The sequence below is a fragment of the Hyperolius riggenbachi genome, chromosome 4 (genome assembly GCF_040937935.1).
Source record: "Hyperolius riggenbachi isolate aHypRig1 chromosome 4, aHypRig1.pri, whole genome shotgun sequence".
NCBI lineage: Eukaryota > Metazoa > Chordata > Amphibia > Anura > Hyperoliidae > Hyperolius > Hyperolius riggenbachi.
In genome coordinates, this window is record NC_090649.1 from 28,238,227 (window position 1) to 28,253,325 (window position 15,099).

General features: G+C 45.0%; 1 protein-coding gene across 1 annotated transcript; it reads left to right on the plus strand.

Moving 5' to 3' along the window:
- The first annotated feature begins 4,171 nt into the window (after nt 1-4,171).
- LOC137504591 (putative olfactory receptor 2B8) lies at nt 4,172-14,781 on the plus strand. Its single transcript, XM_068233173.1, has 2 exons — nt 4,172-4,237; nt 14,296-14,781. Exons 1-2 carry the CDS (start codon nt 4,172-4,174, stop codon nt 14,779-14,781), a joined length of 552 nt encoding a protein of 183 aa, XP_068089274.1.
- The last annotated feature ends 318 nt before the right edge of the window (nt 14,782-15,099 follow it).

Here is a 15,099-nt window from a genome sequence, read left to right on the forward strand (position 1 = left end):
AGCGACAGAACCAGCAGCACAACAAGGTACGCTGGCAAATGGACAACTGAAAGAGTCTTCCTTTACCAACGTACCTGGTGGACGGGCGGGCTCATGACAACCATGTCCTTGATGCTAGCGAGGAAATCAGCAGCAGAGCCAGGTGTGTTGCAAATAATCTTTTGCCATTTGCCAGCGCACATAGGCTGCAGTGCAGCTCTTGGTACCTGTGTGCTGCTTGCCTGCTGCCAGCAACACAACCACGTAAACAATGTTGTAACATTTGAACCTTGAACAAACCATGACATTTCAGACATAATGCCGTAAATATACCACATGTTTGTACCTTGAGCGAACCCTGACACATCTGCCATATTGGCGTAAAAAATAGCACATACATGCCATGTGTAGAAACCTTTTTTTACATACAAACTTTTATTGCAAACTTAAGCAAATGAAACAAACTTGAACATTTTTTAAAAAGTTTATCATAACCAAAATTTCAAAAAATTTATATACAATAGCAAACAGTTTAAACAACACTTTGAATTGTGATATGTCAAATTAGTGTCCTGCAACATACGATGATAGGAAGCAGGTGGTGCCTGGTAATGCTGCATCCTGGAGCATTGTGGACAATTTGATGGGATTATATCACTTGGGGCACTGTTCACCAGGGTGCCTTGTAACGCTTTATACACAGAGGCATTAATGATCATCTCCAAGGCCCGGCGTTGGTCCACCAACATATGTTGCATTTCCCTCCCTAAGTTTGTTGTATAACAGTCTACATTGTCCTGTTCGTTGTTTATAAGGCTTGAGGCAATTGTCAGTAACGCATTATCAGCCTCCTCAGTTGATGTGCGTTTTCTCCTATTCCTTGGCCTTGGCGTTGCTGTGATGTCAATGCTCTGGCTCTCATGTGTTTGGCTGCCAGATGAATCACACACCAGGGCTGGTGTAAAATCTTCAGGAGGGCTCTGGAAAAGAACAGTACATTATTTACATGTATTGGACCATTGGATCGCACACACATTGCCAAAAGATGGCCTGCAAGCAACAAAAAAAGTACATCTGCCGCTCCAAACTGCCCATAGCCCATATGCAATTAACGTTTTCTCCTGAGTTTTTTTCTAGGAGATAATTTTTCATCTTTAATTTACAATAACTTTTCAGCATTTAGCAATGGAAAAAGTACCAAAAAGTAGGTGAAAAAGTACCATCAAACTTATTTTTTTTCACTTGCTGCTGGTATAAAAGGCATTTTATTAACAAGTTTGAAAATATCACCTGGGAGAAAACTCAGGAAAAAAAGTTTATTGCATATGGGCCCATAATGCAATTCAGTCTTTCTCCTGAGTTTTCTCATAGGTAATATTTTCATACCTTGTCATAAAAAACCCTTCAAACCACAAGCAAGCATGAAAATACTCAGAATAATTTTGATAGTGCTTTTTCACCAACTTTTGTGTACTTTTTTTCAATTGTAAAATGCTTAATATTTATTTTGAAGACAATTGCCTCAATTCTGGTAGGGTTATCAAACACATTACCTCATGTGAGGTAATTTTCCTCATGAGGTAATGACATTTAGCAATTCTGGTAGATTTTAGCCATGTTTTACCTCATGAGGTAATTTTCAGAAAATAGCTATTCTCATGGAAATTGGGGGGCATGTTAGCACATAATTTAACGATCAGTTTAAGACCTGCCTGTACCTGGAGGTAAAGTCAATTTGTATGCATTTTTCAGTTTTTAGTGGTGTTCCTATTGCTGTTTTAGTGTCGCTCCTGCGCAGGCTGTGTAATAGAAAAGAATAGTAGAAATAAAACTCCAAATATTTACTGGATTTTTTTTTATAAAGGATGCCTATAAATATACTTTTCATAGGTTGCTACATAATCAAATACATCTTCCCCCTCAAAAAAAAAAAAAAAAATCTTCCAAAGACTATTCTAATTATGGAAGACAATTAAAGACTACTATTATCTATTTACTGCATGCTTACTGCTGAGATACCTCATGTTTTACCTCCGTTTATGCATTTACCTCATGTTTTACTGCATGTTTTACCTCATGTTCGGAAATGGAGAAAAATATTTCAGAATTGCTAAAAAAAAGTGGAAAATACCTCATGAGGTATTTTACCTACAGAAAAATATTTACCTCACATAGCTACCGGAATTGAGGCCAATATGAAAATGATCTCCTAGGAGATAACTTGGGAGAAAAAGTTAATTGCACATGGGCTCATTCTCCTGGGTTTTCTCTTATTTAATAATTTCAAACTTATCAAAAACATGCAATTTAAGCCCCCAAAAAGCAAGAAGATACTCAAAATAATTTTGATAGTACTTTTTCACCTACTTTATGGCACTTTGTCATTTGAAAAGTGCTGGAAAGTTGTTTAAATAGAGGATGAAAAATATCTACAAGAAGAAAACATTTGAGAAAAAGTTAATTTCATATGGGCCCATATGCAATTGATTTATTCACCTGAGTTATCTCCTAGGAGATAATTTTCAACATCTCTGTAAACTAAATTTTCAACATTCTACAACTAAAAAAGTACCAAAAAGTTGGTTAAAAAGTACTATCAAAATTATTTTGAGTATTTTCTTGCTTGCTGGTGACTTCAAAAGCATTTTATAACAAGTTGAAAAATATCACCTGGGAGAAAACTCAGGAGAAAAGCTTAATTGCATATGGCCCCACGGGCCATATGCAATTCACTTTTTTACCTAAGTTTTCTCCTAGGTGATATTTTTAAAAATCGTCAATAAAATGCATTTTAAGCCCCCAGAAGGCAAGAATATGCTCAAAATAATTGTAATAGTACTTCTTCACCAACTTTTTGGTACTTTTTTAGTTGAAAAGTACTGTAAAGTTATTAAAAATCAAAAGATGAAAAATTATCTCCTGGGAGAAAACTCAGATGAAAAGGAGAATTGCATATGGCCCCATGGCCCATATGCAATTCACTTTTTCTCCTACGTTTTCTCCTAGGAGAAAATTTTTCATCTTCGATTTATAATAACTGTAGCACTTTGCAATAGAGAAAGTATCAAAAAGTAGGTGAAAAAGTACTTTCAACATTATTTTGAGTATTTGTTTTCTTGCTGGTGGTTTAAAAGGCATTTTATTAACAAGTTTCAAAATTTCACCTAGGAGAAAACTCAGGTGACATTTACTGACATGTGTTGAGATATTCACAGCACAAAGCGGTAATTTACCTCACTGCTCTGGAATTTCAGCTTTTCATGCGGTAACAGCTTTTATGAATTGACATTTTGCTAAGTCAGCTGGTTTCTGCATTACCGCATGCGGTAATGCTTTATGAATGATAGCCTTTGTGCTGGATTGAAGGCTTCCAGGAACACCTCAACGGACAATCCCTGCTGGTGTGCTCACACAGCCTTTGAACTACTATATCCTGTATGCTCACAGCAGAACCATTGTGTTAATAAACTCATCATTACACAGTGACAACAATGACACACAAGTGAAACATTTCATTTTGCTTTGAAATATTGTCTTGAATTGTGTTGCTTTGGACTCATGTCTGTTTGCTCTGACTGCAGAATCATTGTGTCAAAAAAAAAAAAAAAATCTTTAAAATTAAACATTACTCTGTGTTACATTACATTACACATGACTATCGTACTGAAAGGTTTATTAATAAACTGAAGACGTTCAAAAATAAAACTCGTTCACATGTTCGTTCACGCGTGTAAATAAAAGACGTTCAAGTATGACGTACGGACGGCCTAATGTAGTTTTGCGCAGGCGCCAACTTTTAACAATCCGTCACAGATACCTTCAGTCGTCCGTCGTTGATACACACGCATTGACTGCGTACTTATCCAAACGACTGTCGGTCATATGGATCCACCAGTTGGATCGTTCAGGGACGTCTTTATCTGTCGCTCGACCTTTCGTCCACACGCCCGACTGGTAGTTTAAATGTCCAGTCTGAACGACAGTTGGTCAAAATAATCAGACGTGTGTATGGGTCTTAAGTGTGAAGGCTCGATAGATTTGCATCACTTTTGCGGCCCCTTGACGTGAAAAAAGGGTAACACAATACAGTTTTCACAAGTGTAAAATGAGCCTAATTGATTAAATGACAATGGCTGTTACTTTTTTTTTTTTTTTTATTGCATGACCCTTGTATAGTATTTTTTTTTCCAGAATGTCTTGGAAAAATGACACAAACGTTAAGGAATTTATCCTGCTGGGACTTTCCACCATCCCTTACGTACAAAACATACTTTTTGTGGTCTTCTTGGTCATGTACTTGGTCATCTTACTTGCAAATTCTCTTATTATCCTTGCTACAGTCATGGACAGGAGGCTTCATACTCCAATGTATTTTTTTCTTAGGAATTTATCTATTGTGGACATCTGCTATTCATCCACAAGTATCCCAAGGATGCTAAGAGATCTGTTATCAGCCAAGAAAACTATTTCATATGATGAATGTATTGCACAAATTTGTATTGTTCTTGCACTGGGGATAACAGAATGTATGCTTTTAGCCGTAATGGCCTATGACCGGTATATTGCAATTTGTTACCCATTACATTATACCACAATAGTGGTGCTCAAATACCCCTTTTCAAAATTCGAGTTAGGTCGAATTCGAATAGTAAATTATTCGAGATCAGTCGAATATTCGAGTCGAATAATTTTTACTATTCGATTCGACCTCGGAATTCGAGCTCACTATTCGAGTCGGTATTCGAGCTCATTATTCGAGCTGACTATTCGAAATGGCCTTAAATAGCTTCCAACACTTGTTTTGAGGGTGAATGATGCAAGAAACCTCTTTTTTTCCAAGTAACAACAGCAAGTGATTATGTGGGGATGTTCCTTTAAAAAAAAATAGTTGAAAAGAGAAGTTGTGTCCAGAAATTTGTTCAGTACTGTATATACTTCTTCTTCTTCTTCTTTATCTTCTATATCTTCTTCTTCTATATCTTCTTCTTCTATATCTTCTTCTTCTATATCTTTTTCTATATCTTCTTCTTTTATATTGTCTTCTTCTTCTTCTTCTTCATCTTCTTCATCATCATCTTCTTCTTCTTCATCTTCTTTTTCTTCATCTTCTTCATCTTCTTCTTCATCTTCTTCTTCATCTTCTTCATCTTCTTCTTCATCTTCTTCATCTTCTTCATCTTCTTCTTCTACATCTACTTCATCTTCAACTTCTTCATCTTCTTCTTCTTCTTCATCTTCTTCATCTTCTTCATCTTCTTCTTCTTCATCATCTTCATCTTCTTCTTCATCTTCTTCTTCTTCATCATCTTCATCTTCTTCATCTTCTTCTTCTTCTTCTTCATCTTCTTCATCTTCTTCTTCATCTTCTTCTTCTTCTTCATCATCTTCTTCTTCTTCATCTTCTTCTTCTTCATCTTCTTCATCTTCTTCTTCATCTTCTTCTTCTTCTTCATCATCTTCTTCTTCTTCTTCATCTTCATCTTCTTCTTCTTCTTCTTCATCTTCTTCATCTTCTTCATCTTCATCTTCTTCATCCTCTTCTTCATCTTCTTCTTCATCTTCATCATCTTCTTCTTCTTCATCTTCTTCTTCTTCATCTTCTTCATCTTCTTCATCTTCTTCTTCTTCATCATCTTCATCTTCTTCTTCATCTTCTTCTTCTTCATCATCTTCATCTTCATCTTCTTCATCTTCTTCTTCTTCATCATCTTCATCTTCTTCTTCTTCATCTTCTTCATCTTCTTCTATATCGTCTTCTTCTTCACTTATTTCTCTTTTCAAATTTTTTTTTTAAAGAAATGCAGCTATTTTTGAGCGTAACAAATAGCTGGTGGCGCACGCATGTTGGAAGCGCCATTGTATGTGCTCCCTGGCAGTGGAAACACACAGACAGCAGGAGGTAAATTCAGCAGCAGGAGGAGGAGGATGAGTGTGTGGCAGCAGGCAGTCAATGAGGCAGGCAGCGTGACATAATAGCCCTGGTACCTAGCGGTGATACCAGGGCTGTAAATAAACACAGCAGGCAGGAGGTCCCAGACAGCGGTCGTGCAGCCCACATCGTGTCCAATACACAACTGGGACAACACAGTTTTCAACCCGGGCAACTCAGAAAAATTAAACCTTTTTTTTTTTTTTTATGGTTTTGTAGTTTTGGTTTTACAACCAATTACACAGATATAGCTATTTTTTGACGTAATAGCTGGTGGCAGAGTGGCAGCAGAAGGTAAATCTGTGTACCCTGGCGTTGGGAAACACAGACAGACAGACAGCAGCAGCAGCAGCAGGAGGAATGGAGGAGTAATGTGAGCAGCTATTGTTTGACGTAATAGCTGGTGGCAGAGTGGCAGCAGAAGGTAAATCTGTGTACCCTGGCGTTGGGAAACACAGACAGACAGCAGCATCAGCAGGAGGAATGGAGGAGTAGTGTGAGTGTGGCAGCAGGCAGGCAGCGTGACATAATAGCCCTGGTACCTAGCGGTGATACCAGGGCTGTAAATAAACACAGCAGGCAGGAGGTCCCAGACAGCGGTCGTGCAGCCCACATCGTGTCCAATACACAACTGGGACAACACAGTTTTCAACCCGGGCACCTCAGAAAAATTAAACCTTTTTTTTTTTTTTTTTATGGTTTTGTAGTTTTGGTTTTACAACCAATTACACAGATATAGCTATTTTTTGACGTAATAGCTGGTGGCAGAGTGGCAGCAGAAGGTAAATCTGTGTACCCTGGCGTTGGGAAACACAGACAGACAGACAGCAGCAGCAGCAGCAGGAGGAATGGAGGAGTAATGTGAGCAGCTATTGTTTGACGTAATAGCTGGTGGCAGAGTGGCAGCAGAAGGTAAATCTGTGTACCCTGGTGTTGGGAAACACAGACAGACAGCAGCATCAGCAGGAGGAATGGAGGAGTAGTGTGAGTGTGGCAGCAGGCAGGCAGCGTGACATAATAGCCCTGGTACCTAGCGGTGATACCAGGGCTGTAAATAAACACAGCAGGCAGGAGGTCCCAGACAGCGGTCGTGCAGCCCACATCGTGTCCAATACACAACTGGGACAACACAGTTTTCAACCCGGGCACCTCAGAAAAATTAAACCTTTTTTTTTTTTTTTTATGGTTTTGTAGTTTTGGTTTTACAACCAATTACACAGATATAGCTATTTTTTGACGTAATAGCTGGTGGCAGAGTGGCAGCAGAAGGTAAATCTGTGTACCCTGGCGTTGGGAAACACAGACAGACAGACAGCAGCAGCAGCAGCAGGAGGAATGGAGGAGTAATGTGAGCAGCTATTGTTTGACGTAATAGCTGGTGGCAGAGTGGCAGCAGAAGGTAAATCTGTGTACCCTGGCGTTGGGAAACACAGACAGACAGCAGCATCAGTAGGAGGAATGGAGGAGTAGTGTGAGTGTGGCAGCAGGCAGGCAGCGTGACATAATAGCCCTGGTACCTAGCGGTGATACCAGGGCTGTAAATAAACACAGCAGGCAGGAGGTCCCAGACAGCGGTCGTGCAGCCCACATCGTGTCCAATACACAACTGGGACAACACAGTTTTCAACCCGGGCACCTCAGAAAAATTAAACCTTTTTTTTTTTTTTTATGGTTTTGTAGTTTTGGTTTTACAACCAATTACACAGATATAGCTATTTTTTGACGTAATAGCTGGTGGCAGAGTGGCAGCAGAAGGTAAATCTGTGTACCCTGGCGTTGGGAAACACAGACAGACAGACAGCAGCAGCAGCAGCAGGAGGAATGGAGGAGTAATGTGAGCAGCTATTGTTTGACGTAATAGCTGGTGGCAGAGTGGCAGCAGAAGGTAAATCTGTGTACCCTGGCGTTGGGAAACACAGACAGACAGCAGCATCAGCAGGAGGAATGGAGGAGTAGTGTGAGTGTGGCAGCAGGCAGGCAGCGTGACATAATAGCCCTGGTACCTAGCGGTGATACCAGGGCTGTAAATAAACACAGCAGGCAGGAGGTCCCAGACAGCGGTCGTGCAGCCCACATCGTGTCCAATACACAACTGGGACAACACAGTTTTCAACCCGGGCACCTCAGAAAAATTAAACCTTTTTTTTTTTTTTATGGTTTTGTAGTTTTGGTTTTACAACCAATTACACAGATATAGCTATTTTTTGACGTAATAGCTGGTGGCAGAGTGGCAGCAGAAGGTAAATCTGTGTACCCTGGCAGTGGGAAACACAGACAGACAGCAGAAGGGCAGTACACAGCAGCCCACTGTAGGTGTAAAATGTGTGGCTGCAGGCGACGTAATAGTCAAAGTGAACCAGGCTGGCTTAGTGAGCAGGAGCCAGGAGGTGGTAAAGGGTGGTAAGGCACATTAACGATGGTTCTTAGCCAGTTCATGTCCCCCTCTCGCCGACAACAGGGGCCAGGAACTCGCCTTCCACCCACGCCTGGTTCATCTTGAGAAACGTCAGTCTGTCCACAGACTTGTGAGACAGACGTGAGCGTTTCTCGGTGACCACACCACCAGCTGCACTGAAGCAGCGCTCGGACAGCACGCTGGAAGGGGGGCAGGACAGCACTTCCAGGGCGTACTGCGCCAGCTCGCTCCAGATCTCCAGGCGCTTGACCCAATACTCCATGGGATCAACAGGGGCATCGCTGTCAAGCCCGCTGTAGGACCCCATGTAGTCAGCTACCATGCGGGTCAGGCGCTGGCTGTGACCGGTGGAGGATGCTGCTGCATGCACCTCCTCTCTAGTCACTGCTGCCGGAGCCTCTACAGTCCTGTAGAGCTCGTGGCTGAGAGACAGCAGGTCTGTGGGGCGCTTGCTGCTGGATGCAGGCACCTGCTGCTGCCTCTGTGCTGGCTGCTGGACAGTGGGGGTGGAAGGCTGGGGGAAGGCTTCCTCCAAGCGCTCAACAAGGGCCTGCTGCAAGCTCCTTATTTGTTGCGCTGGGTCTCCTCCTGCAGGCGGCAGGAACTGGCTCAACTTCCCCTTGAGGCGTGGGTCCAACATCATGCTGATCCAGATGTCCTCCCTCTGCTTCATCTGGATCACCCTGGGGTCTCTGCGCAGGCACGTCAGCATGTGCGCTGCCATTGGGAAGAGGCGGGCCACGTCTGCTGGCACATCGACGGCAGTGCTGCTGTCCTCATCCTCCTCCTCTGCCTCGTCAGCCTCATCCTCTCTCCACCCCCGCACCAACTCAGCTGCACTGTGCTGATCCCCCTCATCAGCAGCAAGGTCAGGGACCTCCACCAAGTCCTCCTCCTCCTCCCCCTCAGAGGTGGACTGTGCAGCTGCTTGCCGCTCCTGCTGGTCCAAGGCTGCCGCTCCCTGTTCCAGCAAAGCATCGAGGGCCCTGTTCAGCAGACAAACCACTCGCAGACCATAGCATGGTCCCTGCTCACCATGTTAGTGGCCTGCAGAAAGGGAGCCAGCACTAAGCACACCTGCTGCATGTGCCTCCAGTCATCATCGGGGACGATGGACGGGATGTTGCTGGTCTTGTCCCTTCTCTGAGCGGCGGAAACAGTGGCCAGGGCAAGGTACTGTTTGACAGCGCGCTTCTGTTCAACCAGACGCTCCAACATCGCCAGGGTGGAGTTCCAGCGAGTCGGAACGTCAAGGATCAGCCGATGGCGTGGCAGATCCAGCTCCTTTTGCACGTCTTCCAGGCTCGCACAGGCTGCAGCCGAGCGCCGGAAGTGACGCACAACGTTCCTTGCCGTTTCCAGCAGTTCGCCCATCCCCTGGTAGGTGCGCAAGAACTTCTGCACCACCAGGTTCAGCACGTGGGCAAGACAGGGGATGTGGGTCAGGTTTCCCCTGTCTATTGCGGCAACCAGATTGGCCCCATTGTCGGCCACCACCTCTCCGACTCTGAGGCCTCTGGGGGTCAGCCAAATCCTCTCCTGCTCCTGGAGTTTGGCCAACACATGGGTTGCCGTCAGCTTGGTCTTCCCAAGGCTGACCAAGTGCAGCAGCGCTTGGCAGTGGCGGGCCTTCACGCTGCTGCTGAGGCGGGGGGTTTGGCCAGGTGTGCCGGAGGATGGCAGAGGATCGGAGGAACCTGCTGCAGTTCCCCTGACCCTGCGGGGTGGCACCACCCACTGTGTTGCTGCTGCTGCTGTGCCCGCTGCTGCTCTCCCATCCTCACCCCCTTCCACCAAGCTGACCCAGTGGACAGTGAAGGACAGGTAGCGGCCTGTCCCGAAGCGTCTGCTCCATGAGTCCATGGTGACGTGGACCCTTTCACCAACCGCGTGCTCCAGCCCTCGCTCCACATTGGCCATCACAAAGCGGTGCAGTGCAGGAATGGCCTTGCGGGAGAAAAAGTGTCTGCTGGGGAGCTGCCAGTCTGGGGCTGCGCAAGCAAGCAGCGCACGAATGTCGCTCCCCTCCTGCACGAGCGTGTACGGCAGGAGTTGGGAGCACATGGCCCGTGCCAGCAAGCCGTTCAGCTGCCGCACGCGACGGCTGCTGGGAGGCAGAGCCCTAACCACCCCCTGGAAGGACTCGCTCAAAAGGCTCTGGCGTGGCCTTTTGCTGGCACGGGAATCAGCAGACACAGCGGAGGAGGCCACTGAGGACTGGCTGCCAGAACAGGCCTCAGTGTCGGCGGCAGGAGTTGCAGAGGGGGGAGGAGCAGTGCGTTTCCGCACTCCTGCTGGTGCTGCTGGAGGAGCAGGAGGGCGGGTGGCTGCTGTTGCTGCTGCTGCTAAAGGCTGTGCAGTGATGGGTGTGGTGCCACTGCCAGCACCAGATGCCTTCAGCCTCTGGAACTCCTGATGCTGGTGGAAATGTTTCGCAGCAAGGTGGTTGATGAGCGAGCTGGTGCAGAACTTTAAGGGGTCTGCACATCTGCTCAACTTCCGCTGACAGTGGTTGCAAGTGGCGTACTTGCTGTACACTGTGGGCATGGTGAAAAAGCGCCAGATTGGTGACAGAAACATCCCCCTACGGCATGGAAGCGCTGCTGCCTGTCTCCCTGTGGTGGTTTGGGGGGGGCTTGGGGGGCTTGGGTGCGGCTGGTGGTGGTACTGGCAGATGCTGCTGCTGCTGCTGCTGAGCCTGAGACACCAGCAGGCTGTGGGACCTGCCTACTGCTGCTGCCAATGCTTGCAATGATGCGCCTCCTTGCAAGGCCCACAAGAGCATCCTCCTCCTCCTCCTCAGAGCTGCTGAGGACGACATCCCCTGGAGGTGGTGGCACCCAGTCTCTGTCTGTCACCGGGTCATCAACATCCTCCCCCTCCTGAAACATGTCCTGCTGGGATGAGGACCCCCCAAACTCCTCTCCTGATGCATGGATGGGCTGCTTGACTGTCGCCACAGTCTTGCTGTCCATTCCCTCATCCCCCAAAGTGCCCATCAGCATCTCCTCCTCAAGATCGCCAACAACAGCAGACAATTTACTCATGATGCCTGGGGTCAAAAGACTGCTGAATGACAGGTCGGCGAGTGACGGTGAACTGGCCTCCTCCCCAGACCCTGCTGGGCAGCTGCTGCGAACAGGGGTGGTGGTGGTGGTGGTGAGGGTGGAGGCCTCAGATGCAGAGCTGATGGCGGGCTGCTCATCCTCCGTCATGAGTTGCACCACAGTGTCTGCATGCTTTTCCTCAATGGGACGTTTCCGACCCGGCTGGAGGAAAATCGGAGCAGGTGCTACACGCTGCTGCTGCTGTGTCTCTGCAGCGTGAGTTGCAGATGCTCCTGCTGGGCGGCGCCCAAGGCGTCCACGGCCAGTGGCTATGGGAGGAATGTTAGCCACTGACGCTGCTGCTGCGGAACTGTGCATGGTGGCGCGCCCGCGCCCGCGGCTTGCCACAATGCTGCTCCCTCTCCTCCTGATTCCCTTGCTGCCCTTCCCCTTGCCCAAACCGCGCTGGCTGCCACTTCCAGACATCTTCGATGTTTTGGGCGTATAGACAAAAGTTTTTTAAAAGGGCGGGTGAAAAGTGGGGTACTTTAATGGAGTGGGTTGGTGGGTGAGGTGACTGAGTGAGTGTCCCTAGTACAGTAAGTAAGTAGTAACAGTCAGGAAGTACAACTAGCAGTTACAACTTACAATAATCAGTAGTAATCACAAGTAAATTTAGTGTGTGTACACTACAGACAGTGAGTGCACGCACGCGCAAACACGCGCAGGAGCTAGCCTATGAACAGTGACTGAGTGAGTGTCCCTAGTACAGTAAGTAAGTAAGCAGTAACAGTCAGTAAGTACAACTAACTAATTACAATAATCAATCAGTTATCAGAAGGAAATAGAGTGTGTGTAGTGTGTACACAGACAGTGAGTGCACACACGCAGGAGCTAGTAGCCTATGAACAGTGACTGAGTGTCCTAGACTCCTAGTACAGTAAGTAGTAACAGTAAGTACAACTAACTAATTACAATAATCAATCAGTTATCAGAAGGAAATAGAGTGTGTGTAGTGTGTACACAGACAGTGAGTGCACACACGCAGGAGCTAGTAGCCTATGAACAGTGACTGAGTGTCCTAGACTCCTAGTACAGTAAGTAGTAACAGTAAGTACAACTAACTAATTACAATAATCAATCAGTTATCAGAACTTGGAAATAGAGTGTGTGTAGTGTGTACACAGACAGTGAGTGCACACACGCAGGAGCTAGTAGCCTATGAACAGTGACTGAGTGTCCTAGACTCCTAGTACAGTAAGTAGTAACAGTAAGTACAACTAACTAATTACAATAATCAATCAGTTATCAGAAGGAAATAGAGTGTGTGTAGTGTGTACACAGACAGTGAGTGCACACACGCAGGAGCTAGTAGCCTATGAACAGTGACTGAGTGTCCTAGACTCCTAGTACAGTAAGTAGTAACAGTAAGTACAACTAACTAATTACAATAATCAATCAGTTATCAGAAGGAAATAGAGTGTGTGTAGTGTGTACACAGACAGTGAGTGCACACACGCAGGAGCTAGTAGCCTATGAACAGTGACTGAGTGTCCGAGACTCCTAGTACAGTAAGTAGTAACAGTGAGTACAACTAACTAATTACAATATTCAATTACAATAATCAATCAGTTATCAGAACTTGGAAATAGAGTGTGTGTAGTGTGTACACAGACAGTGAGTGCACACACGCAGGAGCTAGTAGCCTATGAACAGTGACTGAGTGTCCTAGACTCCTAGTACAGTAAGTAGTAACAGTAAGTACAACTAACTAATTACAATAATCAATCAGTTATCAGAAGGAAATAGAGTGTGTGTAGTGTGTACACAGACAGTGAGTGCACACACGCAGGAGCTAGTAGCCTATGAACAGTGACTGAGTGTCCTAGACTCCTAGTACAGTAAGTAGTAACAGTAAGTACAACTAACTAATTACAATAATCAATCAGTTATCAGAAGGAAATAGAGTGTGTGTAGTGTGTACACAGACAGTGAGTGCACACACGCAGGAGCTAGTAGCCTATGAACAGTGACTGAGTGTCCGAGACTCCTAGTACAGTAAGTAGTAACAGTGAGTACAACTAACTAATTACAATATTCAATTACAATAATCAATCAGTTATCAGAACTTGGAAATAGAGTGTGTGTAGTGTGTACACAGACAGTGAGTGCACACACGCAGGAGCAGCTAGTAGCCTATGAACAGTGACAGTGAGTGTCCTAGTACAGTTACAGTATATAACTACAATACTAATACAATCAGTAGTAAAGGACAGCAGAAATACTGGTATAGATGAGAGAAATAAACAGAGGACAGGAGGACAGCTGCCCACACAGGCAGGCCCTGAGGCCTAAAGCTGTAAGCCTGCAGCAGCTGGCCTGTCTCTATGTAACACAAAAGCTACTAACTAAAATACAATGTCTAACTAACTAACAACAATATAGGTGTGTATAGGAGGTGTATGTGAGCAAAAACGCTAGGTAAATGACCACAATAAAGCTCTTGCTAAGCCAAAGCACAAAGGAGCAACTCTCTCTCTATGCAAGTCTCAGGCAAGGACGGAGAAACGTAACATGGCGGCCGCTATTTATAGGGTAGGGGCTGGCCAGGGTCCCCCTCTGTGATTGGCTGCCGTCAGAGGGCCTGGGAGCCCTCTGATTGGCTCTAAGGACATCAATCTGGGCTATGACGCTATTCGAGCTCGGTACCGAGCTCGAATAGCGCCGTTTGCTCGAATAGCTCGAATAGTGAATGGGCTATTCGAGTGTACGCGAATAGCCCATTCGAATAGCTGCAGCTATTCGGAGCTCGAATACCGAGCTCGAATAGCTGAAAAAGAGCTCGAATATTCGAGCTACTCGAATATTCGAGCTCTGCTGAGCACCACTGTACCACAATCATTACCCCGATTATCTGCATCAAGATAGCAGTCGGAGTTTGGGTTTTCGGGTTTCTATCATCTGTTTTTCAGGTTATGGTTACACGGATTGTGGATATTTGTGGGCGTAATAAAATTAACCATTTTATGTGTGAATTACCAGAACTCCTATTGTTAGGATGCAGAAATGTGGCTGTTATCAAGTCTATGATTTTTGTGTTTGGCATCATAATTTTAATTATACCAATTAGTTTTATTATTATAACATTTATTAAAATTATAAGAGCCATTTTTAAAATAAGCACATCAGAAGGGCGGAAAAAGGCCATTTCAACTTGTGTATCTCATATAATTGTTGTAACGTTATTCTATGGTACAGCTATGGCTGCCTATATGAAACCTCAATCCGAGTCATCGGCCGATGAAGACAAGTTTATTGGAATTTTTTACGCTATAGTCACACCATTGTTAAATCCTCTGGTCTATACGTTAAGGAATAAAGAAGTTAAGTCGGCTCTGAAATTTAGATGAAGCAATAGAAGCTAAATCATAAGACAATACAGCACCCTCTCATGTCCACAGATCAGAAATCAGTTCGTATTCTTATAACAACAGAAGAGCACCAACGGGCAGTTGCAGAACTAGCATTTGTACATGAATAAAAGTATTTAGGGATTACTATGTCCGAAGACACCACTGAGTGTCTGACTAATAGTTCCAGAGGTCCTGAGAGTATCAGCTAGTTAGACGCTACTAAGTATACATAAACCTTTGGTTGTTGTTGGAAAAAAACTAAACAGCTCTGTTAAAATTAAAGAAATAACTAATGCAGCCCCCTTAGAGAACAAG